The sequence below is a fragment of the Anopheles cruzii genome, chromosome 3, assembly GCF_943734635.1.
Source record: "Anopheles cruzii chromosome 3, idAnoCruzAS_RS32_06, whole genome shotgun sequence".
Lineage (NCBI taxonomy): Eukaryota > Metazoa > Arthropoda > Insecta > Diptera > Culicidae > Anopheles > Anopheles cruzii.
This window is the reverse complement of record NC_069145.1, coordinates 27,306,227-27,333,341: the sequence shown is the minus strand read 5'-3', so window position 1 is coordinate 27,333,341 and position 27,115 is coordinate 27,306,227. Positions and strand designations below refer to the sequence as shown.

Below are 27,115 nucleotides of genomic sequence, written 5' to 3'. Positions count from 1 at the left end.
CGCCGTTCCGTGCGGTGTGCCTCGTAATTAGATTTCGCTCGCTGAAAGTAGCCGAGTGACCGCCCAGCCAGCAGCTATCGAGTTCGTGTTGTGCAATACGGTTGCAGCAAAGTTGGCCGTGCCGAGTGCGTGCCTGTGGAAGATGTTGATATAGCAAAGGTTCGACGCAAAAAACTGCAACTTCACCGTCCGTTCGTGGCGAGCTTTACCGTGCCGCTGCCAGATTCTTTCCTGAACTGATGCTGCGGATGTTCTGTGGTTCCTTTGCAGCCAGTGACGAACGATATTCGAACGTAGTTTACAGCGGAGGACGGTACAAGGCACAAAAATGTCTGCCGAATCGGCCGTGTACGAGGCACTTATGTACGCCTGCAGTCAGGATGCACGGATGCTGAAACCAGCCGAGCAGAAGCTTGCGGAATGGGAAATCCAGCCAGGCTTCCACCTTACGCTGGTGAAGATATTCTCCGATCAAACGCTCGATGGCAATGTTCGCTGGATGGCGTCACTGTACTTCAAAAATGGTGTGCTCAAGTACTGGCGCAAGAACGCTCCCAAGTAAGTGAGGATCACCTTTGAGCCGTGTTTCGTGTTCTTAACCCCAATTCCATTCTGTCATCCAGTGGCATCGCGGTGGAAGAAAAGGAGGAGATCAAAAAGCAACTGCTAATGAAGTTTAACGAACCGGTTCAGCAGATAGCGGTTCAGATCGCCGTGCTGATTGGTAACATCACACGTTTCGATGGTCCACCGGATTGGCCGGAGCTGGTGCCAACGCTCGTGAAGGCGGTTCAGAGCGAAGACTCGTTGGTGCAGTACCGTGGCCTGCTCGTACTGCTGCACGTAGTGAAAGTGCTTTACTCGAAGCGCTTACCGCGCGATCGTCACCAGTTTCATCTGCTCACCTCGACGCTGTACGAATTCGTGCTGAACCTGTGGGACGGCTTCACGCAGCTGTTCTTCACCAACATCTGCGAACAGCACTGCGCCATCGACGTGTGCGCCTCGAACTTGGAGAAAGCGACCATCTCGCTGCGGATACTGAAGAAACTGACAATCTACGGATTCCCCGTGCCTCATCAATCGGAAAGCAGCATGATGTTGATACGCGTCACATTCCAACGCCTCAAGGATCTGCTGGAGTGCCGCCTGCGTGTGAAACGGATGCAGCCACAGGCGACGAACGGGGGCGAGTCGGGTGGAGGTGGCGATGGGAAGATGATGGAATTGAGACGGGAGCTGACGGTCAAGGTGGAGAAGTTTATTGTAAAGCACATGAAGTTCCTGAACCTTTTCTATGAGCAGCATCCGGCCTCGTTTGTTGATTTTGTATCGACGGCGCTAGAGTTTTGCTTCAACTACGTTTTCCACGAGGGCACCAACATGATCTTCGAGGATAACGTGATCACGTTTCCAAACTTTGCCATCCAGTGCCTGATCCTGCTGAAGGGCATCCTGTCTCAATATCCAAATGTTGGCTACGTCGACCAAGCGAAAGGTACCGATCGGTCGTTTGGCGATCCTTTCCCAATTCAAACCCCCGGTTGCTATCTTCGTTGCAGAGCGCATCAACAACGCCAAGCTGGACTTTTTTACGCCGGAGCGTTTGAGCTACATATTCGAGAAGATAATCGTGCACTACTTCTTGCTAACGCCGGACGAGTTCGAACAGTGGGACACGGATCCGGAAGCGTACACGTCCGACGAGGGTGGTGATTCGTGGAAATACAATCTACGCGTAAGTCGATCGCTGTGCGTTGTTTGATTCCCGGTGTAAATGGTTGAATATCCGCGTTCGCGGTACGGCCTGGTCTCAGTCTTGTGCCGAGGCGTTCTACATGATTCTTTTCCAGAAGTTCAGCCGCACGCTGATCCTAGAGTTGCAGAAATACATATCGAAATCGCAGTCAATCACGCTCACGGAAAACGCCGATATGAACGATCTGCTGATGAAGGATTCGATCTACAATGCGACGGGTTTGGCGGTGTTCAGTCTCTTCGATGAGGTAATCTTGCCCGCGCTGGGCGTAATGTTCGTGATAATCTTTTACTTTATGGGCTTTGGAGGTCTGATAATGTTCGCTGTGACGTTAAGTAAATATTTTGAAACATTCGTTCATAATCGCTTCTCAATTAAGGCCGATGATTGAGAAAGTGCAAAGTGATTCTAACATCAAACGGACACTCCGTCGTTGGTGATATTATTTATGGTTTATTTATTTGTCAAGTAACGCATACGGAACACAACACATTTGTTGCTTTGGCCACAGTTTGCAAGGGTAAACCCTGGGGCTTTAAGAATGTTTTGTGTTACATTGGTTTAACCTGGTTTTTTTAATCTTAACCTGTGGGTGAACCGAAATTTTGACCTTCGAATCACCGACACCCAGATACGGGTACAACAGAGCTAAATACTAGTGGCCGAAACTAGCGACCAGCGATGAACATGACGAGCCCTTTCTACCTTTGATTAGCCCGTACAAATATGCCTCCGCCCGAGAGCGAGAGAGCGTGCGTTCCGACGAGTATAGCAAGCACCGCGGGTAAAAGAAGACGTCCCGAGAAGTGTGGATGGAAGCTACGAAAACAAAAGCTCAACCATCGGGAGCGTGCTCTTATTTACTGTTGGTAAATAAAATGAACCAGTGGACCGGTACGAACACCAGTCCATGGGAACCGATACACGAAATAGGGCTCACACCAGGGTCCGATTGGCCCGATTCGGTTAACGCCTTGTTTGGTCGTCCGATCGCTCCTGGTCGGGGGTAAATGATTTTTGAATCTTACTCGACATTTCGCTTCAGTTGCTGACCAGAACCGAACCTGATCGGATCGTAACCATCCACCTATCGTGGAAGTGCAAACGTGCCGTGTGTAATTTTAATACTCGTGCCCCGCTTTAGCGTAAGCAAAGTGCTTATATCTGTGAATATGCTTTCAACTGGACGTCGTGCTCGTTTGCTGGTGTACATTAGCAAAGGATAGCTGGTATATTGGCCACTGGGCATCGTGGGGTTTATTTTCTCTATACCTAACCTCTAATCTAACGCGACACTCGTTCCGTTTGCAGATTAACTTCGACGAATGGTTCACTCAGCAGTTGCTGGTGGAGCTGAAATTTAAGTCTCACAACTTCCGGATAATCCGCAAGCGTATCATCTGGCTTGTCGGGCGATGGACAGGCGTTAGGTTCTCGAGATCGCTCCGCCCGCAAGTGTATCAGGCGTGCCTCGAGCTACTGCACCCATCGGAGGACCTGGCCGTACGTTTGACCGCTTCCAAGTAAGTTCGACCGTGGCATGTATGTAGGTCCCCGTATTCTATACCCTTCATTTCGCTACTCAAGAACGCTGTGTAGCATTATGGACGACTTCGAGTTTGTGGCGGAGCAGTTTGTGGAGTTTCTCGATCCGGCGATTGGGCTCCTGTTTGCGCTGCTCAAGGGGGCTGTCGAGTGCGAAACGAAGATGAACGTGCTGCACGTGATGTCGTTCATCATCGAGAAGATGTCCGTGTCGATCCGGATTGACGTGAACAATCTAGTCCTCTATCTGCCGCTCCTGTGGGAGGAAAGCCGCGAGCATAACATGCTGCGATGCGCCATCATCTCCACGCTGGTGAGTGAACCCTTCGGCGCTTGGTTCGGTTTTAGTTTGGTGTTAATTAACGGTTCTCGGTTCGCTTTTTTGTTTGACAGTTGCAAATAATAAAAGCCCTGTACGAAATTCCCGCATCGGAGTCGATCGTGGCTTTCATCTACCAGATCATCGAGATGAGCACGAACGTGAACGATCCATCGCACGTTTACCTGCTGGACGAGGGCCTGGAGCTGTGGGTTGCGGTTGTGCATTATAGCCACGCGATGAACCAAGATCTGCTGAGTCTCTGCGAAAATTTGATACCTCTAATACGTACGTGTTCAACACCCGGATGCACCTGAGTGGGATGGAAAGTAATCTTTTCTGTTTGCTTGACTCTTTTCTCCAGAACAATCTTCAAGCAATATGCACATGTGCCTGTCCATCGTGCAGGCGTACGTTTTCCTCAGCCCGGAAACCTTCCTGCCGCGATACGGACAAGAGATTGTTAAAGTGTGCCAATACCTGCTGAACGATCTACGCACCGAAGGCGTCGTGTTGATTAATCGCTTCTTCCTCACGCTGCTGCACGCTGCACCGACGTACGCGATCGAACTGCTGCGATCGTATCTGGTCGAAGTCTTCCGGTAGGTTTGCGTGCTTGCCATCTTGCGGAATGCTTTCGATAGTCGTTTGTTTGCATACCTGACCTGTCGTTTTACCTTCCAGCGAATACTACCAGCATGCGGAGTTTCCGCAGGTGTTACAGGTATACCTGCAGATCATATCACGGGTGCTGATCAACGATCAGGTTACGTTCAGTTGCGTGCTGGCGGAAATAGGCGTCCCGGATGCACTGGCACGAATACTGAGGCGCTGGCTTGACGGGATGCATTTGGTGTCACGAATGGACGAGAAGAAGATGCTTGCCCTCGGATTGTGCAGTTTGCTCGGTGTTTCGAACGACGTGATTTTTGACAACTTTGGTGGAATCCTAGCGAGCGTCACCCAAACGCTGAACGATATTATGAACGAGGACGAGCAGACGGGCACAAAGACGGAGTACGTCGCGTGGACAAGCTTGTAGCACCGGAAAACTTACTCTCATCTTTGTTATCTATTTTTTAGTTCGCTGGTGCTGACCGATGACAATGAGGACGAGGTTAGCCTTACCATGTTCGGGTATGTGTTCTTCGAATCGGACACAGTGCAAGAGGAAACACCCCACTTTGCTCGCTGCCGAACGATCTGCATGCGCGATCCGACGCATATGATCGTGCTGAAAGACTATCTACAGAATCAGGTATATGGGTGACGCGGGTCACGGGTGTAGTTGGGTCTTGTTACTCACTTTTGTGCATCCTATCCTAGCTTGTCGTGATGAAAAACTTGATCGGTGGTGAGCGATACCAAACGCTAATGTCAACGGTCGATCCACAAGTCCTGAAGGAGATGAGCGAGTTCGTGATGCTCGGCATCGAAGTGCGAACCGAGGCAGCGGCACAGTAATGCGCACTCAATTCGCCTGCAAGGAGACGCCCCGTGCGTCCCGTGAACCCTACTCTTCCGTGAATGCAGCTAGAAATCACAAAAGAACCCAAACGGGCCCAAGGAACCCGAGGCGACGTTGTAAAGCTTCTATTTTTAGAGAACACTTTATCTTTACCTAATTTTTACTGCTTTAGTTTAACACTCAAAATTTTAACTAAACATCAGACCACTAATCGGTGTGGACATTTTGGGCGCTTTTTCTACACTCCGATCTTTTTCCACTTTCCCTTGTTGAGTTATTGGGCTGTTTGAGTTAAATATTCAGTTATTTAATAAATTGCATGTCCATGCACCGAGCATCGTGGTGGTTCGTACTTTAGTTTTATGTTCGTTTGCGACATTTAAATGGATGCTTTCTTGTGTTTAAATGCTCCAGCAGCCGGCGTGAAAGCTATCCGGACGCTTTTCCCTCATTTTAATCGCGTAATCCGTCGTTTTCGTTGTACCGATGAATGATAATAAAAGAAATATTACCACGAATTTGTATAAACCACTAGCAAACTGTTTTTGTTATGTTTTATTTTATGAAGTTTTAGGTTCTGATAGCAATATAGCAATCACCGAATCATCCGAATCGTATTCTAAAGGTTTTATTATTATTACTAGCTTCCGATCGCAAAGACTCGTCATATGGCCGAGAAGTACATAAATTTCGTTACAAATTACCGTAAAGAGTTTCTGTTGCAGGCCAGGGCCGCTCGGTGGTTATAGTGGCCAGCTTGATCTGTTTGATTTGATAATGAAAATATATTAGAAACTGTGTACGCCTGATAGCACGAAGGCAGCATAGTTAATTTCTTTTGAAATTATTGAGTTATGTTATGCATTGGCAAACAGGGGATACTACATTGAAAATTTAAACAGAAAATGAAAATCCTTTTTAAAAAATCATTATCAATGAAAATATGGTTTCGTATCATTTAAGAAAAAAGTCCCTCCATTCATTTCCCTAGTGTATTGAACTCTGTTCAGGGTACAAAATGAAAAAAGTGCTGTATGGTTACGGTGCGTTAACGTAACACGTGGTTCCCCCCAACCGGACCTCGTGCTGGGGTCGTTTCGCCACAAGGTGTCTTTCCTTACTTTCCCCAACTCGGTAGAGGATTCAGTGGCCCATTCGGCCGCGGCGTGCTCGATGCATGCCGGCGCACGTGTTGATAAATGGAAGCACGTGGTCGTGCGTACCCCACAGTAGGGAGGGTTTGTTTTGTAAACAAACGCATGCGTACCGGAAAGCCATCTGGGAACGGCTGAGAGACCGATTCCGTGATGCTCTCTCTGCCCAAAACGCCTATCGATTTTTCCCTCTCTCTCTCTCGGTTCGGTGGACACTGACAACGGACGGAAGTTTCGTGCGCTGTGCAGCATCCAACCATTTTCCACATCTCACTCGAAGGCACCAGAATTTGCAGATCCGTAGATGGGCGAGGCACTTCCATTGTGGTGAAAGTGTTCTGCGTTGGTCCCATTGGAAGGCAGTAATTCCAAGCGGAGGAAAGTTGAAACTGAAATTAGCAACAGTCTAAAGATGGTGAACGCGAAGCTGATTCTGCTGTGTCTTGTCACCCTGAGCTCGGCAAAGGGTAAGTACAAAGGGGGTTTGTAGATCCGGTTCTAAGGAGTGTGCACAATTCTAAGTTTGGTTCGTGTAATTTTTCAGCTTCCATCGTGCACATCGAAGCCAATCCCGACGCTAAGCGGTTGTACGACGATTTGCTGAGCAACTACAATCGTTTGATACGGCCCGTGGTGAATAACACCGAAACGCTGACCGTTTGGCTGGGGCTGAAGCTGTCGCAGCTTATCGAGGTCAGCCTCCGGAACCAGGTGATGACGACCAATCTGTGGGTGAAGCAAAAGTGGTTCGACTACAAGCTCAAGTGGGACCCGGAAGAGTATGGCGGTGTGGAAATGTTGTACGTACCGTCGGAGCAGATTTGGTTGCCGGACATTGTGCTGTACAACAATTGGGACGGCAACTACGAGGTGACGCTGATGACGAAGGCCACGCTGAAGTACACGGGCGAGGTGTTCTGGGAGCCACCGGCCATTTACAAGTCGTCCTGCGAGATGAACGTCGAGTACTTTCCGTACGATGAGCAAACTTGCCTGATGAAGTTTGGCTCGTGGACGTACAACGGAGCGCAGGTTGAGCTGCGGCACCTCGACCAGGTAGGTCCAGCGGGACCGACGTTATAGAAGGATTAAACATCCGGACGTTTGTTGCTTTCAGATTCCCGGCAGCAATCTGGTACAGATCGGAATCGATCTGAGTGAGTTTTATTTGTCCGTCGAGTGGGACATGCTGGAAGTTCCTGCAAGCCGCAACGAGGAGTACTATCCCTGTTGTCCGGAACCGTTCTCAGGTATAGTGGACTGCCACGAATTTGCGGCCACAGTGGTGAAACACCGAGCCTGTTTTTCTTTTGCAGACATCACGTTCAAGCTCACGATGAGACGCAAGACGCTCTTCTACACGGTCAATCTGATCATTCCATGCGTCGGCATCACGTTCCTGACCGTGCTCGTGTTCTATCTGCCCAGCGATTCCGGCGAGAAGGTAACGGCCGTTTGTTTTTGTTACTTGCCTCATCGTCCGGCCTTGCGGAGGCCATCAAGAGATGCAGCTAGAAGAACCATATCAACCACCAATCTCTTCTATCTCATTCATAGGTCACGCTCTGCATCTCGATACTGGTGTCGTTGACTGTGTTCTTTTTGCTGCTGGCCGAAATCATCCCTCCCACGTCACTGGCGGTGCCACTTCTGGGGAAGTATCTGCTCTTCACGATGATCCTTGTGTCGCTGTCGGTTTGGACGACGGTTTGCGTGCTGAACGTCTGGTACAGGTGAGTGGACGCTTCAAGCGTTTCTCGAGTGCTTACAGAAACTAGATAATGGTAACTGTTGGAAAAACAGTTCCTTTGATGTTTGGTGTGGCTCCGGGAGCATCGAACACCTCGGAGTCAAGTGTCGTCTAGAGCTACTTTAGTGGCATCTTGCCACAACTATCGTGGGTTCAAGAAGCGCAGCAGCAGCATGATACTTTTCCATGGCATCTCCTGGTAAGGGCAAGGCTTCACGGAACCCCATTATAATATTCAATTCCGCTTTTTTACAACCGGCCCTAAGTAACGCTCTTGATTCAGTGTTTGCCCCTGCTGTACCGCTATCTGCTATCTTGGGTTACGGACTGTATTACTTTTAACTCCACATCTGCGGCACATCGTAACTTCCTAAAAAGTGAACATCATACGATTAATATTTTAGACCATAATCATAACAATAAAACCCTAATGCTGTTTATGGACAGCACCGGCGTTGCGTGTGTGTGTCTTTTCGGAGAGGAAGTGCCGGAAATTAGGGCTCATCACGTATGACACCATCGGCCAGCGGATTCACTGGCTTCACACGACGCACTTCGGTCCAGTCGGCAGGTTTTATAAGCGGGGCCACAAACCCGTACTCTTTATGAGCCAGTTTTTATTTTGCATCCCGCGTCTGGACATTACCAACGTTATGGCTGCACATTAAAGCGCACGTGTGGACAGCGCCATTACGGACAGTGCCGGACAGTCGTTTGTCACAAATCGCGTCAGTCCGCTCGCCCGTGACGCAGCACCGTCCGCGGCTGGACCATTACACAGCCAGACAACGTAATTAACACCTGTTACCGGGCGTGTTTTTATTTTCGTCTCACTTTTGTTGCCCGAGCCCTAGACGAGTGATGACGTTGCGCAAAGTAATGGCGAAGGAATAAATGACACGTTCACTTCGCAGTTTTTTGGGTGCCGAGGAGCGCTACGCGGATCGTCTTTACGCCACCTCCGGGCGCACGAGCGTAAACTTTTTAATGACCCGAATCTGCGGGCCCACATTACGCTTCCGGTGTAGGAGATTTCTTTGAGCTCCCTTCAAAGTGACGGCAAGTGACCTGCGATTACCTGGGGGGATGCTACCAATCGGAGAGTGGCTCCATTTGAAAAGGGTTAATGTGAGGTGCAGCACCCAAAATGTCTTCATGCCGGCGCTGGGTCGTGAGCAGATAAATGGTACGGCGCTGCGGGTCTATGGGTGCGTGGGACGACGAGACATCTCCTCCCGCCCGGCCGTCATAACCATCAATTCCCAATCTCCCGTTCCAGGAGCACATCAACGCATAAAATGTCACCATTCGTCCGGAGGCTGTTCCTGGAGATTATGCCAAAGATTCTGATGATGCGCCGGGCCAAGTACACGCTGCCGGATTACGACGATTCGACGCCCAGCAACGGCTACACGAACGAAATCGAGATGAGGTAAGCGACTCAAGGGATGCCCGTCGGGCCGACCGACGGGCACGGGTACGAGTTTTTGATGGTTGACGGACTGGGTCGTAAAAGTTTCGGCCCGCTCCGGTCGCACGGTTATCGCCAAGCGATGTTGTCTGTCACGTGGGGCTGCAAAACGGCTGAACGGCTGACGTATCTGCGTTCTTCCTTCCGAACCCCAATCGCCAACCTGTGGTCGATGAACTGGAAACGGTACCATTCAATTCCATCGCCGTGGTCGTCGGCGTCCTCGGGAAGACATTATCAAATGTGTCCCTCTCTAATGTTTGATCTCGTTAGATGCAATGTCCTGTAATGAAAGCGTCGGGACGTCCTTTTCACTTTGCCTGTCCCGCTCACGCCAGGCTAGAGTGGGCCAACATAAAATTGAATTATCAGTGCTACACGATCCAGTCCGTCACGGTGCCATGTTCGGTGTCGTTATCATTAATTGACTTTCATGTTTTCATAAAAAAGCAAACGCATCCACAGCTGCCAGAGTCGTCCTGCGGTCGGCAGCGACCTAAAAATTGAATTATTTTCTGTCAATGAAGATATTGACCCATGGCGGTAAGCGATGGCGGTTCCGGATGGCGCACGGTTATCGTGTGTGTCGCCGGATCGTGGAATGCAGTTTCATTTCATTTTAAATCCGGAACGGAATACGGCGGTACTTAAAGCTGTGAAAAGCGGTTTGCCGGTTCACAGCTTCCTTTCGATTAAGTTGTGGATTTATTGTTACGCGTTTAATCGACGGGCAGAACAAAACAGTATTTTAATTTTTCTGTGAGTGGTTGAAACGGACGAGGTATTCGAACCACAGTTCACAATTCTTTTGGAAGTTTAAACAAGGTTGTGCACTTCTTGACCTTGATGTGAACTTGATTTTACTTCATTTATATTCTCTTTAGTTCAAAATCCGGAACATGTCATTAGAATTCACAGATCATGAGAATACATTTATTCACTGTTTAAATTTATCGTTTGCATTTAATTAAATAGGTCAATTATCAATCGTAGACAGGATTGTAGACAGATTTGACCGAGTCCTATTTCATCATTTAACATCTTTAGGATGAAGGCATTTACGAAGCCGCTGAAAAGAGATTTTCGCTAGACGAGATCCTGATATCGTATCGAACTCAACATCTTTTTTGCTTTGTATTTGTTTGTTATTGAAAAAAGTGCTGTTTTGATACTCACTAACTTAAATTATAGCCAAACGACTAAGCCAGCCTAATACGCATGCTAACTTAAATGGCTGTAAAGTAAAGGTACAACCCCTCTACAACCCTTTGCTTCGCTGAAGTCAATGTTACTTGTGAGCTTACCCAATTACGTGCCTTAATTCCGAGTTTCGATATTCTTGTTTAGGTGTTGATGAACAATTTACGGAATCTACACGAAACGGATTATACTCCACCCGCCCGCCTTGCCCTTCGTCAATTTTGTGATAGTTCAGCGCAAAGTGGTGGCCCTTATCAGTATCCACGTTGATGGGCCGACATGTTTTGCTGAGGTTCAAATCACTCTTATCAACGTTGCTGCGGATTGCCTCAGGCTTTAGCCAAGCATAGTTTCCAATAATCCATTATCTAGTCATGTATCAGTTTTAGTAACATTTAGCCAACTCCTACCGCTGGAACTCAGAAGAGGTTATAGTTCGTGGCCCTCGGTACCTTGCGCATTCAACCATGTTGATGTAACTAGGACCTCACGACAGGCCGAGGAAGATGCACGTTACAGATGGATGTGCCCGTTCGTGTCGAAAGTTGGCCGTTAGTGGAAAGTTGGTTGAAGAAATTCATCATTTTGTTATTATGAAACTCATTAGGGTTGGGCCGAAGTCAACCGTTGTTTGTTTGGTTGCGCTTGAAACCCCAGATCCGGTCCCCGGGGGAGATAAATTGCGCCCGATAAGAGCGCTCCTTTCGCCTGGTGGACAGTTCTTGTACCGCCCGAGCTCGAATGGCCCACCGATGGTCGGTTTCCACCGTTGTCGCTGTTGTTGTTGGCTCTGGATCCATGACCTCCCGTCGGCTTGATGCCATACCTCTGCCGTGTTTTCGTCGCCTTTGGGTCGCACCCATTTCATCTTCACTTTTCACCCATCTTTTCCCTTCGCTCCACAGTGTCAGTGATTTTCCCGGCGAGTTCAAGGAGGGCGGCGACAGTTTCGATAATATAGGAGTTAATCTATCGCACGGTTCAGGTAAGTCTGGGCGCGAAAAAAGGTGCCTTCTGTGGCGCGGCTCGGGGGGAGACCATTATTGGGTCGGCGCTGGACGACGTGATAGATCGTGTGAGCCGACCCGACCGACCGACCCGGGCAGCAGAAACAGTCACGCACGCACGCACGCTCGACCGTCCAACCAACGGGGCCAGTATGATAATTTATAATTAAACTTTGATTTATTTTATGAGCCTTTTTGAGCGGCGCTGCTGGCTGTTGCTGCCCAAAGTTGGCCTCCCCGCCGACGGCGAGGGTCCTGCTAACCGTTTCTGAAAATTGTTTTTCTCACCCACCCAACGGGATGGTTGCCCATTTTCACCTATTTCGGGGCGTTCACCATCCGACCCTTACACCGGACACCGGAACACCTCATCGGGCGACCTTTACTCTGACTGCCACTGCCATGCTTCGGTTCGGTTGCGGGAAAACAATTTCCGGTCTCGCTACCGGATACCGCCCGGTGGCTGCTGTCTTGCGGTTCGGTTTAACCTCCAACTCACCACGGGCCACGGAGCAGTCGAGGCGGACAATGTCATACCGAAGCAATTATCACCGGAGGTGCTGTCCGCGATACAGGCGGTAAGATTTATCGCCCAGCACATCAAGGACGCCGATAAGGATAATGAGGTGAGTAGCGATGCTGCGGGGCGCACGGCTCGGCTAAAGACGTGCCGAACGGTGCGGGATCTGCGCCTGGTCCGCTTGATGGATCTGTTTCTGATACACTGTGGCCGTCTGGGGCGGACCGAACTTTCTATACGGGGCTGGGTAAATGAAATTTCTTCTTACCGAGATTACTGGTCCTCAAGCTGCAACAACAACAAAAACCAGCAAAAGGATCAATCCCTCGGCTGAAGATTTATTGGGTCTCCCGGTGCGTGCGTACCGAGATTTACGAGCATGGTAATTGAAGATTTACTAGCTTTTCATGCTTTCAAAAATATTCCCGAGAGGCGCACGGTATGTAACGCTAATCTACATACTCCGAGCGATTAGGTTCCGAATGGCGGCTGCTAAAAAACGAGAACTGATTTATAGACCCACAGATTACTGGTGATCCCCCTGGTGCGCTTGGTGCGGCGGAGTTGTGATCCGTAGTCTTCCGATTAGCCATTGCGGTGGTCGGTGGCTGTGCGCAATCAGTACTTACCTATCACCTAGCCCTAAGTTTTCTGATTTCGACGCCATACGGGGGTGTGTTTAATTTTAATCACACTCCAAGAGTGACGAGGTTCCATGACTAACATCGTTAGGATGGTGTGCTGTTTGCCCGGAGTCCACACTGCGATCTCCGGTTCGGGGTGCGTTCGGCGAACTATCGAAACTTTCACCCGGGTTGTGGGTTTACACTGTGCAGTGTGATGGTTACTCGTTTGCTGCTTGCTAAAGGACGCCGCTTGATCGGGTGAGGCCCCGAGGTAATCGATAGCACAAAGTAACGTCACTTTCGCAAACTGTAAGTTTACGGGAACCCGCCCGAAGACGCTCGGCTACCGGGAGGCGGCCGGGCACTAATTAATAACCATTCAATTTCCATTCGAACGCAATCTATTATGCTGATCACAGACGAATGGATTAATTGCCTTAGGATAACATGACGCACCTGGCCCGGCACCCGGCAGCCGAGCACTCTCGGTGATGATGAAGATAAAGGCTCTGTTAGAGAGTTACGTCAAAGATGCGGCCATTGTCTGCTGCGAACGCAGGCATCGGTGGTCTGTGCTTCCTTCTAAGGATTCTTCCGTTTCCGGTCAAGTGCTCCGGTGGTTTGCTTTGCACCTTGCAACGGTGGATGCAACGATGTGCCATAAACAAATGCTGCGTGGGGTGGGGTTGCCCGAGAACCCGTCCTAGCCTGAGAATTGATACCCTGGTTCTGTGTTAGACAGACAACAAAGTAGACAACTGCAAAGGACATGTGTTGCGTCGCGGTTACCGAGCCAATGCCTTCTAGATTTGCTAGATCAAACAAAAAGAAAGAGGCCTTTCAAGAGCTACGGACTAGCGAACGCCAATGAGTAAAATCAATTTACCATACATCGGCTTGATTTCGTTTATGTTGATGTTAGTGAATTGATTTTTTTAAATGCTAGCAGAGACAACAGTCCACATGCACTTCTAGTGGGGAACGTTGAAAACCCACTTCAATTAGTAGTGAGGTGCTTTTTCTGATATTCGCTTTGATTCGACTCTCAATCTCGATTCACTCTCATCTCTTGCATCGAAGATTTGACTCAGGAACAAAAAACGGAATGAAACGTATATTTAACGCATTGCTCTGCGGGTAGTTCCTCATTTATACCATCTCTTAGGCAGTTTCGGACCAATGAAAGGATGTGGATTTGAACCACGAACCGGTTTTCTGTGATTGCAAGGATGGGCCGGAATAGCTTGCAATTGGAAAGGTGCAAGTCTGATGAACATTTAGGTCTCCAGGATTTTTACGGAAGATAAAAGTACGATGGCATGGCGTGTGTAGCAATCAGCTCAGACCAAGTCCATGTCTGTTCTATTCGTTTGGGTCCTGCAACGTGTAAGTGGTTGTCCTGTCGAGTAATTATTTTGTAAGTTGCTCTTGCCTTTGCCTTGTATTCTTTCAGATTATTGTAGATGAATGTCGTACCAAAAACACGAGACTTGCAGCCCTTTGCGAGTGGAAAACTCTTAACAAACCACTCTTAGGAAAAGTCTCAATCAGAAGAACAGAATGGATAAAAGAGAAGGGAATTTAAATAACAAGCTCTTCAGAAACATTTCTTGAGAAGCAACGACTTGTTTTGGATTTATTTAAACACTCACAAACCGGTACAAAACGCTCAGCTCGGCACGGGAACACCGGAGCCGGAGCACACATTTTCGCAACCCTTTGACCAATGGCGCTTGATACTGTCCAACTTTGCTGGTTTACATCGTTTCCCAAGCCTTGCCCGTCACTTCGCTAGTCTGTGTTTGAATTTTTGCTCAGCTTATTTAATGCCAGCACTAAAGTTGCTCCGTTGTCCGGACTGCCGGTTCCGGTGGGCCCGGTGAGGGAAGCTTTCTAATTGTAGTGCCCGGTTGCACATTGTGCAGAACTTTGGCCGGGTGCAACAACCATCCAGTACCGAATTTTACGAGATTAAACTCAAACACACGTGTGGCCAGCGGCGAGTGGCAGGGAGCCGGGAACATCGGTGCATCGAGCTTGATGATGTTTTGCAACCCGCCGGCTCGTTTGGTTTCCGAATGCTGGCAATGCACCGTGGCTTGGGGATCCTTTTGGCCCATTCTCGGTGGCTGCGTTCGAGGGGTGGCCAGATGGTTCTCCTAAAACAGCGAACATCAACACCCTGCCGGTTTTTGTTGCATGGTTAAAGTTCATCGGCAACCAGGCGCCTCCATCAGAGTGAAAGTGCCTTTGAAAAGTTGTCGTGTTGTAGTGTTGTTGTGTATTTTTAGCAAAGGCTTTCATTACATTTTCATTAGAAAACAGAAAGCACGTTAAAAGTACTTGATTTTCCAAACATAGCTTCCCACATAGAAGCGCGAGCACCGTTACGGTCTTTTTAAAGAAAATCTCATTCCCTAACAAAGCCTCTTTGGGAATCTAATTTTGTTTGAGAATCCGTCCACAAAGCGTGGTCTCGGGACTCCACTGGGAGCAGTGTGTGGTTCCATGTTGTTGAGAGAAAAATCCCATTAGCGCCGCATCCCGCACAAGGTGAATGCACCACATGGCACCCGGCGACGGAGGCGGAGGCGGTCTCCCGAACGAGTGTGGACCTTAAAGCACGCGCCTTCGAGCGAAACTTCGCACTCGAACCCTCCAACCCTCTGCCGGCCAGTCTCTGCCTGCCGGACGCGGAGGTCGAGAGAAGAATTTAAAATAGCATTATAAGAAAATGATGTAATCGAGCAGTCAACGAGTCGCCGTCCGTCAGAGATGGTGGAGGCAGCCCATGTTTGGCGTGTAGCCCGTAGTCAGCAAACATAAACACAGCACACAAACACACAGAACGGGCACAAGTGGCACCGAGAGTTGGTGCACGTACGCGCGCGTACATACAAATGCTGGCGGCTACTGGTGGCCAAGGCACTCGTTCGTAGAGTACCAGCGAATCCCAGCTGTGCGGTTATCTGCGCTCTGAGCGGGAGAACTGGCGATGCTTCGTCCCGGGCAGTGGGGTAGCTCGGGTTGGCTGCCTTGAAACCAAAATCTGAACGTTTCATTCTTTATGCCCAAAGGAGTGTTTCGTGCCTCGCGTTTGCTTGCCACCAGCAAAGCAGGATCGTTACATCGGCGTCAGAAACAGGGCGATACTGAAACGGCAATAGAGTGTTTCGAGCGTGGAATTTAATATTGTGTACATTTTTCTTTTGAGTTTTTTGTGGGAAAATCGTTGACCATTCGAAATGATTAAAAAAAAATGCGCTTTTTTATTATAAACTTTTGTAATGTGTAATGTTAAGCATTTTTATCTTCTTTTTGTTTTTAATATCAATTTCTTAGAAACTCTTTTGTGAATATTACTTAGTAAAGCTATGTGCGTTTTTTTGGTAAAAATGTTAAAAAGTAGAGGAATTGAAACATTCTTCACAATTATTTACAATTTCAAATGGTATTAAATGTTTTTATGAAATGAATTGTTGTGAAGAACGAAAATCATTGAAGAACATATGGAAAACGATTTTCTACGCACCACCCTGTGCCGTTGCTGATTTTGTGCCACATGTGGGGTTGGGTGTGTCTCAGTTGTCCCGTTTCGTCTTAACGGCGGCGGCAAGGATGGTGAACCTGAAAGAGAAACAAAAAACACACGCACACACACGGAAAGGATTCGGCAAGGCACGGTACGAAAAATGCGAGAAATTCCTTTGATGTCCTCTGAGCGCTCCGACGCTCCGATGCCGATGGGCCAACATGTGGCGGAGCTCTGCGTCTCGGCGTCCTGATGTCCCGGCGTTGAAATAGTTGAAACATGCTCGAAGCTGTTTATTTGTTTGCTGCTCGGTTATTTTTGTTTCTGCAGCTTGATTGTGCCAACATTTGTGGCCACCCGTGGTCCCGGTCCTGCCTTCGTGGACCATTGGACCATCGTCGCCACACGGAAGGAGCACACTCTGCCCGCACACGTACGCGTCGGGCCGATCGGCTGCCCTTTAAGAGTGTACTTTCATATGATTTACTCGTACGCAACGTCGGGACCGTTGCGAAAAAGGACACGCCGGTCGGTGCAGGACACGCGCAGAGAATTCGCGCGGAAAAAGGATCCGCTCGGGTGTGGTTTTTGCTTCGCCTTATTGCGGGGCATGTTTGGTTGGAGAAATTGGCCAAAGAAAGGGGGTTGCTACCGACGCGATGCAAGAGAGAGAGAACTCGATTAACTTTCATTATTTTTTGCCCATTACACAACGGCACAACGCGGTGGGCTGCGGAAAAGGCCAAAGGCTTTTCTCATCCGAGGAAAATGGTCAGCAAAAAGAAAATGAGGGAAACGAAATGGGTCGGAGCCGCACGCCCCGTCGTGGCGTGACAAGGGTTGGGCGCACGGCTAAATAAAGCGATAAGCCGGGCACTAACGTAGCTAACAGGTTCCGACAGGGTGACCTGTTGAGGGCCCCACCCCGCCAAGGGCCAACCGACGGCACTCTTTAATGGAGAGAAAATGCAAACCTTTGCAAAGAAGGTGCGCCTTTCTTTGGCCCACTCCGTGGCGGTGCGTGGGGAAAGGACAGACCAGGCGTAACCCTTACACGGTACGTGTGTGTGTACACTGTTCGACATAAGTATTTGAGCGTTTGGAGCGTTTGGAACGCATCCTCAAAATACGTTTGCAAAAGAAGATCAAGTTTCGTAATGGATTTTGACGAATTTTTTGACGAAAAAAATTTACATTTGAATTATCACTAATTGGAAATATTTTCTAATATTTAGCGAACCGATAGTATTATAATAAAACGTACATTCAATATTCAATGTTCAATGTTTTTATAAATGGTTGTCTCTTTTTCTCGTTGAAGTGCAATAACCGGTTTGATATTTAATTTCGGTTAGAACATTATTGATTTCATAGTCTAAGCAATATTATTGAAAATTTGCCATTTTGTGGAGATTTCTTTTGCTAACGTCAACCAAATCGTATTAGTTCAATACATGATATCTTTCGAAAAAATTTAGAAATCTTTGAAGTGTTGTTTTCAGTGAAATGTGGTTAAATTATGTCGGCCCAACAAAAGTGGACCCGTGCTGGTTCGGTCACACACTTTCGAACCGTAGTATACGACCCCTGCCAGAGCACAGTAACGGAAAGTCAGCACGATTGGACCGTTTTATGGCAACGACGCACACACATTTATCGGGGCGCATAATGTACGTCGCACTTTAAAGGCATTAAATGCGTTTCATACGCCAGGACGTGTGCCGTGTGCAAGTTTGTAAGAATCTTCTGTCTCTCTCGCTCCCCGAACCTGGCCATTCCACTCACCACTCTTGGTTTTGTTCCTCCTTCGAGCTCGAGCTTCGAGCTCCTTTTTTTTCTTCTTCGGATCGCCCACGGTTTGGTACTCCATCGTGGGGGGTGAACTACAGCAGAAAAGGAGTTGAAGGAGTTGCCCTTTCTGCGGTTCGGTCGAATCGGTTGGCGGCAAAAAGCTTTCTGTTTTCGCGTACCACTTTTCACTCCTAAATACACATTTTCACTCGGATTCTGGTCCTGTGTGCGAGCGCTCTCTCTCTTTCTTACGCACGTCAGTTATCATCGTAAACGTAAAGAACATCCATTTTGCCGGATCCTCAATATCCTCGAGTTCGCCGGAGTGTGGTGGGTGGCGGCGGACCGTACGGTGGGGTGAAATGTGCTGCAATATGAGTTTTTAAAAGATATCAGACAAATAATGGACGCTATGGTGCGGTAAATGGTGAAAATGGCTTCCTCCCGCTGAACCGGGACACGCCGCCGGCGTCACTCCCGCGCGCTCGTGTACGTGGTGAAGCATAAAAGAGTCAGCAGTTCTCGTCAGGCGCCCTCCTGCTGTGTGTGTGTGTGTGTGTTTGTATTTTTAGCGGCGCTTTAAAGCTGCCCTGTGCTGCTGCCTGCCAACCGAACCTAACGTTTCCTTAAATCGAAGCTTGGTCGATTTAAAGTGTGTGGGCCGTCGCAGCGCAACCACACTGACGCCGGTTGCGGTAATTAGGGCAGAAATGAAAATATTTGCACGCTCCGCCGAGCGGCCATTATGAGCAGCGAGCGGGGAATCCTTTCCGAACTGTTACACCATTACGCAAAATGGCAGCCGGCCGGCCGGCCGGGCAACGCTTCGGTGGCCGGGGCCAATTTGTCGAACGAAAGTCGTTAGGTGAAAGTGTTTAGCGTAATGCGAGCGGCGTATCGTAAAGCGATCAGACGCTCTCCTGCGGTTGGCGCCTTTCGCGAACGATAAAGCAAATTATGGGCCTGTTTGGCAAGAATCGGCTCACCATTCTCAGCCGCCGAGCGCGCGCGCGCTGTAATTTGCTTCCCAAAAATGGCCAAAAATGAGTGTTTTTCCATTTTCCGATGGTCGGCGATTAATTCGTGGGAAAAATTAGTGTTGCTCTGCAAGGATTCACAATGTGGTTGAGAAGATATTAAAAGACAGGAATGAGACAAAACTAAGTACCAGCACCAAAGTTATAAAGAAACATTAGGGTACATTATTAGACACATTAGGGAATAATTTTTATGCTCGCTATAGAATAACAAGCAGTTTAACCGATTTTTGTTCGAAAGGTTTTCAATAATTTAAATTTACTGCATACCTTTAACAATTTACCACTGACAGAGAATGCCAAAACTGTGTAAATGTTTTAGAACTGAGATGGGCATTTTGCAGTGGATTTTGAAACATAGACTGAATGCCATTGGTAGAAGTTTCTCACTTTTATATATCAGTATCGCTCCGGGCACCAGGTGGAATAGTGAAGCTTCTGCCCCCGTAACGGGAGGGAGCGTGTTGGGTTAGAAACTAATTTTGATCAGGGTGGACGAGGGTTCGGTAAAAAAAATTGGCTTTCGCCAACATCGGAACCGGCCGAAACCGGCACGATCAGCGAAGCAACCGGCCGGTGTCGGTTCCGTTGATCGATGTCCATATTTCACGCCCCAAACACGTGCCCCCAATAGGGCAGGACGCGCGGAAAAGGGTGCGAGTGGAGGAGCCTGGAAGGTGAAAAATGTATGCGGTTTAAAAACCCGACCTCGGCGCGAAGGCCCCGGCAAGCCGTAGCTGGCCAGCCACTAACACACAATTTGTACGGCTCACAAAGCGGCGCCTCAAGAATGCACGTGTAAAAGGGCAGTTAAAATGATAAATAACAAACGGCTGCCATCGCTGCCACAGGGGTTAGCCGGGCCCTAGAGAGCCCTGTCCCTTGACCGCCGTTTTCAAAAAGGAAGGTGAACGAACGAAGGGAATGCTTTCCTTCAAACAACACGGTTCACCTACTACAGAGCCCTCGGTGAGGGCTAAACGCACCATTCACGGTCTCGTTAGTCCTGGGCCCTGAGCGCGTTTGTTGGGACCCCGCAGACCGAAAGAAAGCGAAGAATGGGCCCGAACCTGGTTGATACGCAAAGGACGCACCGGCCGGGTCAGTCCATTACAGCTCATTGCAAATTCCCTTCAGCTTCTTTCGGGTGATTTGATCCCAAAGTACCGTCTCATCGTGCAGCGTGGGGCAGCGACTTTTTTGTGTGGCTTATTTCGTTTTTATTTACGTATTTTTTTTCGTACCACAGTCGTGCCCGTGGCTCCAGAATAGGGTACCTTTGGGATTGCAGATAAAGTTTCCCGCCGTCCCATGTTGTCCTAGTGTTACGGGACATTGGTTCGCCATTTTTCTCGCAGGTGTGCCCCATAAGGATGCGTATCGTGTTCGATGGATTTGTGCCCGGCCGGTCCCGGGTGTGATTTGAATGGCTTTGTGGATAACGCATTGAACGTACGCGACCGAAATCGAACGCTCTTTTTCGACACTTTAGAAGCAATTTAACGGATTGGCCGTGGGGATCGTTGCCGTTTAAGGATGCACTGATATTTATCTCGGTGTCTGGCAAAGGAGTCCATTCGCGGGAGATGATTGCGTTTGCCGACGACGTGGAATATTTTAAAGAAGGTATTCAATGCACTGTTGTATTGATTCAGTCGATAGTTGAACGGATTTTGCACGAAAGGTGTACTTGATGCTTAAAACAAGGAGACTGTCAGTCTTCTTGTTATAAAATAGACTGGAGACCTGGAGACTGTCTCTATCAACGGGAGAATTCCTCGGTCTACTAGTCGACTCGACGGTCTACGAGTCGAGTCGACGTTTCGAAATAAGTTAAACATCATTTTGAAACGATAATTGTTTTTTAAGTTTACTAACTGTTTGTTAATCTTTTTGATTCACAGATTTCTTGTTTAATTCGTTTTGTTAATATTATCGCATTTTAAATAATTTCTTTTGAGTTTACATAATTTTTTTTTATAAACATAACAATTTTGGTTTCACGGAACTTCACCTATTAGTAGTAAAAATATCCACATTCGGCAACAGCAATAATACTATTACAACATGAACCGACACACGTAATACACCTTCAGCATCTTACAGCCGAGTTAGCCCAGGATACGGCAATTTTGAAGTGGAGGCAACATATTGATTAAGATAATCTTGTTAAGTTAGATTAAGATAACTATTAATTAAGATAACTAATTAAAATTTAATAAATACGGTCCGGTCCGTTCTTCTAAGATTAAAAAGAAAACATAACAATTTTGCTATAATGCAAAATAAATGTTCTAAAAGATTAAGTAGGTGGTGTAAAAAACGTGTTTTAAGGAAAACACGTAATTACAAAAAACCTAATCCTACACTCTGTATCATAAACGAAAAAATACAAGCTAGTTAATGTTTACACAATTCCAACAAATAGGGGCAAATGAGCGGCTGCCAAAGTGGGTCGGAGGAAAGTAATAGCGAGCATATTTGCCATGTTTTACGGCTCGAGAAACAAGAGGTTCCCGGTGGCAACATTTAACAAATATTCGCCTCCTTTTGATTGTTGTTCTTTTTCTTTACGTGCTTCACTTCATTATTTGTTCATACCGCAAAAAAATGATCACTGCCCCGTTATTGTCAAGCATTACCGAAAACGTTAATCGGATCGGAGCGTCGCTGATAAGCAGCATAAGACGGGCGTCTTTCAACGGCCTACGGTCTGACCGTACCGTTTGATGGTCGTGTATTTGTATGATTTTCGCTTTGGGTTAATTTCGTAGTACTTAAAAGTTGGGGTTGTGCAGCATTTATTTGTGAGCTGCAAAGCGAAGCTATCTGCGAGGCAAAACGAAAAGGTAATGCTGCAATGGACACCCGTAAAGATTACCGATTTGCCGTAATCCTTGACAGCGAATCCTTCCAGTGATCTTAGCCCAGCCCAAACCTCGGCCGGCTATTCTCAAAGAGCAAACGGACGTCAGTTTCCCCGACAGGTTGGTCCAGATTTTTCCTCGGTTTCTCCATCGGTAGGTTGGGCGTCTAGTGTAATGATCATTAAAATTTAATCCTTTTACTTTGGCAGCACCCTTTCGGCCGGGTTTTCAGATCCTGGAATCGTGTGGTGGGATGTTCCTTTGTTTTATTTTTCGCCGTCGAGCGTTTTCGGCTCGACAATTTTCGGTTCACTGTTTTTCTTTTGTAGCGAGGCCACTTGATTTTTTGGGCCCCTTATTTTGGCTTCACCTTTTCTCGGAACAACGGGCGGCTTTTTGGGAGCACCGGTAATTGCGAGGACTGTTTTTGGGGTGCGCTGGCCGTTGCCTTGATCTCCGGGAACGCGTCGGGTCCTCCGGCTGGGCTGGGGCCGTGGAAAATGCTGACAAAACCGGACCGAAGCCCTAATTAAAGTTGATGGGATATTTGAGTTCGTAAGTCACCGGACTAACGCGACCCTCGGGTTGAACGGCCGGCAAAAAAGGGGTTCAAGCGGATACGTGTCCAGCCCGTAAGTTAAGCATTCGTTAGTGGACTTCAACGACGTGTTGGTGGCTGTGCGTGTGCCCACCGACATGTGTGTGTGTGTGCGTGTGTGTGAGGGGACACCAATGTTTTGCCGCCAGCAGCAAGCACCGAAATCCGGAGGCCTTGGGTAAGCACTTTTCGGTGGAGCATATTTAACCTTCGCTTAGCTCTGCGGATAATATTGTGTGGGGGACTATTATTTCGAAATACATTTCAAAATAACACCACGACCTGGGGCCCAGTCATGGCAGCTGCGTGCAGTGGCCGATAATACTTCGAGAGGCCAGGCGTTTTTGAATGGCAAAAAATTACCATATGATAGGCCTTTAAATTTGACATTTTCTTTTTGGCTTAAAGACCACACTTTGGCCGATACACAATACTGCCGCGAAATAGCCATTAATTTGGCACGAAATCCGTCGTCCTTCCGGCGTGATTCGCCATAAAAGCCGTACGCTTCAGTGCGATTTACGTGCCACCATTAAAACGTCGTCAGCGATCGGTGGCGAAACCTTTAACTGGCCGTTCCGTGTCCGTGGGCCGTCCGAGCACCCCCCGAGTGCACTCGGTGATTGAGGAAGACCGGTTTCTGGTCAATTTTCGCTAATCGCACCCGCAGAGCCCGTTAGAGCGGTCCGGCCGATTATTGTCCTGCGAAGTCCTGCGGGGCACGCGACACGCGCAGCGAGAGACCGAAAACGAAGCACCTGATCTTTGGCCTTCCGACTGGTCCGCGTTGTGAAGGGTGGCCGGTGACGCGGAGGCCGCAATTACGAAGCAATAGATTGTGCCCCGGTGTCGTTTGTCCCGTGTCCTGCTTCCTGCCAAAGCGACGCCAATCGAGTGGGCCCTTTCAGAAGGATAATTAAATTTACTGAAAATAAATCCCAAGCGATTAACATAAAATGAAGCGCCCGCGTCCGTCCGTCGCTGGACCGGGAATCATCAAATAATAATAACGAAGCCATCGTTTCGCTCGGTGAGCAGGAAGTGGTTTCGAGGTGCGGTCCGTGGACTAGTGGGTGGCAATAATGGCGAAGAATGTCCAATCTAATTTTTTCTTCAATATATTTTCTACGCCAACCACCGGTCCGGGTACGGTTGAGCTCACCTTGGGCCATCCTTTTCGTGTTCTCGGCGAGCGAGAAAACACGGAAAACGGTGGCCATAGTCGGGACCTCAAATATGTACATTAATTATGTGGAGAAATGTCTGGCCGTGTTCGACCGTTAGCGATGACTCTGGGTGAAGCCCGGTTCGCACGACGCTTAGAATGCAGTTCGCGATAGAGCCACTATGGGTGACATTAGCTCTTTGTGATGGAAATAGTTTTGCTAAATTCTTTTGTTTAACTATTTCTCAAATGAAAACTAATCTCAAATTGAAAACACTACTGAACCTTGTTACTTACTTGTTAGTTTCATCATTTTTGTGCTGAATCGGGAATATTTTAAATCGGGCAATTGTAAGTATCTTTAGACATTCGAATGATTGGGATGCATTTCATTTAAAAATAAAGTTTGGAATTCTTATAAATTCACTCAATGAAAATAATGAAACTGCTAGAAACTGCTCGAACTTTGGTTTTCATTGACCGTGACTACTAAATGTAATAATTCTGACACCTGTCACAAGCCACTTAAAGGTTTATACCAAGCAATTTTATCAATTGCTGTTGTTCCTTTGGGGTATTATTTGTAATGTAATAAAATAATTTATGTTCATATTTTAACCACTTCCAGCCTTGTGCTCGGTACATAGTGAGCCTTAGCTAAACCCGAAAAGCTTGCCGACAGCGACGAGTCGGTTAAGCTTGAGCTATTTTCGGGTTACTTTTCCCCGGAACTCGTTATCGCTTCGTCTTCCTCTTCATACACTGAAACTCTGCTATAAGCTAGATCAGCGTTTTTGGCAGGGCCCTTTGTATATGCGTTTTTGTGGTGTGCACACGCAGAAAAACGGGCTCTAAGGAAAGCCAGCGCACACGACTGCAGAGGCCGGAAGGGCCGCAAATGCGTGTGGCGTTGGGCCAGATGACAAACAGTTCCAGCATATTGCTGATGTGCTTTTTCTACAAAGTTTGGCGAGCTGTTTCGTTGGATTGGCACCGATTTGGCGTGCATAAGTCATTGACCATATGGCGGCGGCACCGATAGTCAGTCAGTGTGTCGTCAGTGTCAGCAGCAGACTTCAGTACGATCCCGGTGACAGCTGTCACGGGCCCCACGGGATTAGTGCCGGGAGCCGTGGCGTGTCCTGACGTGTACGCTTAGTGGAGGGAAGATGGAGCATCCGTAGTGTAATACAATGACGCCATGTGTCAGATAACTGGGCTTCATCAATCAACGAGAAAAAAGTTTAATTAAACTAAAGTGAAATTTAATAAAACATCAGTTACCATGGTTTATTGCATTGTACTCTTTTTAATTTGTTCGATTGTTTGTAATATACCGTGTTGGTTTTCTCATGAACCAAACCTTTGAGAATTCGTATAAGGTTGAAGTATTAATCTCTTCGAATGAATGTCCATCATGGTGTATGAAACTGTGAAACGAAAAGTTCAAACTCTCTTTCTAAGACTCTCCCAAGCGCTTAATGATAATAAATTAGGTGCTCACCGTTCGACACAAAAAACGACGCACTGATTAATTGGCATTGCAGAACAATGGGCTGATCGATTAACAGGACGAAACATTGCTCATGCTGTTGTAGTAAGCTTTCACGATAAATTGGCCTGTATCGAAACACACACACACACCCACCCACCGAAAAGAGGAGCTGATTAATCATCGATAACGAAGCCGCAGCAATGGCTGTGGAAAATTCCGTTAAGCGCCGAAATGAACAGGTTTCATATTATCTTTGAACAAGAATTGTGTTATTAGGTATCACTTTTCCACGGGAAAACTCTAGTGGCTCTTTCACCAGCGAAGAGTAAAGTTGGCTCACCCAGACAGAGGTAATTTTCTTCCCCTTCAGACCAAGGTTTCGGTTTTGCCGAAGTTGTAACCTTACACCAGGGTGGTTGCGAATCCCTAACGAATCGCCCAGCCCAGCGAATGCCAGCGGCGCTGGAAAATTAAAACAATATCACCGTATTCAATCAATTTTCAGATGAATTATATGCATATTAATCAATCATGTTCGCCTGCGGCGTAATACACCGCCACCGACGGGTGGATCGCTTCCCGAGTTTCCGGTTCCCCGAGGACACTCGGCGCTTGTGAGCATCATGACGGGGAGTAAATTTTTTTTCGGGTCCATTCTGTGTAGTAGATTGTTCGGGGACGCTGCGGGAGAGATTACGCTGGAAAAAGTGAAAATCATATTTTCAATTTCATCGACACGAACGAAGTTGATTTATTGGCACCGGGTGGATCCCGTTGGCAGTAGTCACGGTTGTCACGAAGGAGGTGCTTCGAAGCGATAAAATTAGATTTGGCGGAAGGAATCGGTTTTAAGTTACAGTGTTTGGTTGACTCGGAGAAGTTCGTAAGGCCGATGTTTCATGAAACGTAAATTATGTATCATTTGCCAAATAGGCAAACACTGCAGAGTGGTATTAAATATTTGTACCCTGATTCGATTGTTTGTCTGATTGGTACAGAAATTAGAAAATATAAAATATCATTAACTCGAAAGACAGCCAGGTCTTGGCATCGATGAAGCATTTAATGGTTAATATAATTTTAATAACTTTTCTAATATATTTTTTGGCTTGTCTTTTCCTGCAGATCGTCGAAGATTGGAAGTTTGTTTCGATGGTGCTGGACCGGTTCTTCTTGTGGGTGTTTACGTTTTCCTGCATTTTCGGCACGTTCGGAATCATCTTCCAGAGTCCGTCACTGTACGATACGCGAGCACCGGTCGATCAGCAGCTGAGCGAAATTCCACTGCGCAAGAACAACTTTATGCTTCCGCCGGACATTGTGCGCATCACGCTCGACTAAGCTGGAGCCTTGAGGGTCGTAGAAGCCGGCACTTCGGATGGTTTTTATTGCAATCTTTTTGCTTCCTGTCTGTGCGAGGTGGTTACCGTATCAAATTAAGAGTTTTATAAAACATAACCTAACCTTCGGAGCAGACCGTCGAATATGAACGTGACGTAGTCATTTTGACTAATAGATACGATTAAGGATTTCAGCTTAGCCCTACATTACTAATGAATCTACTCTATAACATACGAACAGCGAATTGATGGTATTTCTTAACGAAAACATAAACGTTAACCGCGGAGTTAGATAATAAATTGTAAACGCACATGTTTGTACCGAGTTGAAGTACATGGTGTTCGTTTTCTGTATTGTGTGCTGAAGACTTTTGCTAAATTCTGGGATTCTTATGTGTCTCCTGTACTCCAGCGTCACGCTCTTCAGTACTTGAAACATTTTTTGGAACAAGACCAAAAGCCACCCCTTAA

The 27,115-nt window shown here is 47.6% G+C and overlaps 2 protein-coding genes across 2 annotated transcripts; both read left to right on the top strand.

Moving 5' to 3' along the window:
* The first annotated feature begins 17 nt into the window (after window positions 1-17).
* Window positions 18-5,600, top strand: LOC128275687 (importin-11). Its single transcript, XM_053014275.1, has 12 exons — window positions 18-159; window positions 271-558; window positions 624-1,498; window positions 1,563-1,738; window positions 1,818-2,006; window positions 3,071-3,282; window positions 3,347-3,617; window positions 3,698-3,911; window positions 3,988-4,225; window positions 4,308-4,640; window positions 4,707-4,881; window positions 4,950-5,600. Exons 2-12 carry the CDS (start codon window positions 329-331, stop codon window positions 5,085-5,087), a joined length of 3,051 nt encoding a protein of 1,016 aa, XP_052870235.1. The 5' UTR covers window positions 18-159; window positions 271-328; the 3' UTR covers window positions 5,088-5,600.
* Window positions 5,601-6,535: 935 nt separating this feature from the next.
* On the top strand, window positions 6,536-26,669 carry LOC128275689 (acetylcholine receptor subunit beta-like 2). The gene is made up of 9 exons (XM_053014277.1): window positions 6,536-6,712; window positions 6,790-7,301; window positions 7,363-7,495; window positions 7,562-7,689; window positions 7,803-7,978; window positions 9,275-9,427; window positions 11,572-11,651; window positions 12,190-12,299; window positions 26,430-26,669. Exons 1-9 carry the CDS (start codon window positions 6,658-6,660, stop codon window positions 26,643-26,645), a joined length of 1,563 nt encoding a protein of 520 aa, XP_052870237.1. The 5' UTR covers window positions 6,536-6,657; the 3' UTR covers window positions 26,646-26,669.
* The last annotated feature ends 446 nt before the right edge of the window (window positions 26,670-27,115 follow it).

Coding starts and splice junctions, on each gene's coding strand:
- LOC128275687 (XM_053014275.1), top strand. CDS start 329: ATGTCTGCCGAATCGGCCGTGTACGAGGCACTTATGTACGCCTGCAGT. Junction 559..623: donor TGGCGCAAGAACGCTCCCAA/GTAAGTGAGGAT, acceptor TCTGTCATCCAG/TGGCATCGCGGTGGAAGAAA. Junction 4,641..4,706: donor CAGACGGGCACAAAGACGGA/GTACGTCGCGTG, acceptor TCTATTTTTTAG/TTCGCTGGTGCTGACCGATG.
- LOC128275689 (XM_053014277.1), top strand. CDS start 6,658: ATGGTGAACGCGAAGCTGATTCTGCTGTGTCTTGTCACCCTGAGCTCG. Junction 7,496..7,561: donor TTGTCCGGAACCGTTCTCAG/GTATAGTGGACT, acceptor TTTCTTTTGCAG/ACATCACGTTCAAGCTCACG. Junction 7,979..9,274: donor GTGCTGAACGTCTGGTACAG/GTGAGTGGACGC, acceptor CTCCCGTTCCAG/GAGCACATCAACGCATAAAA.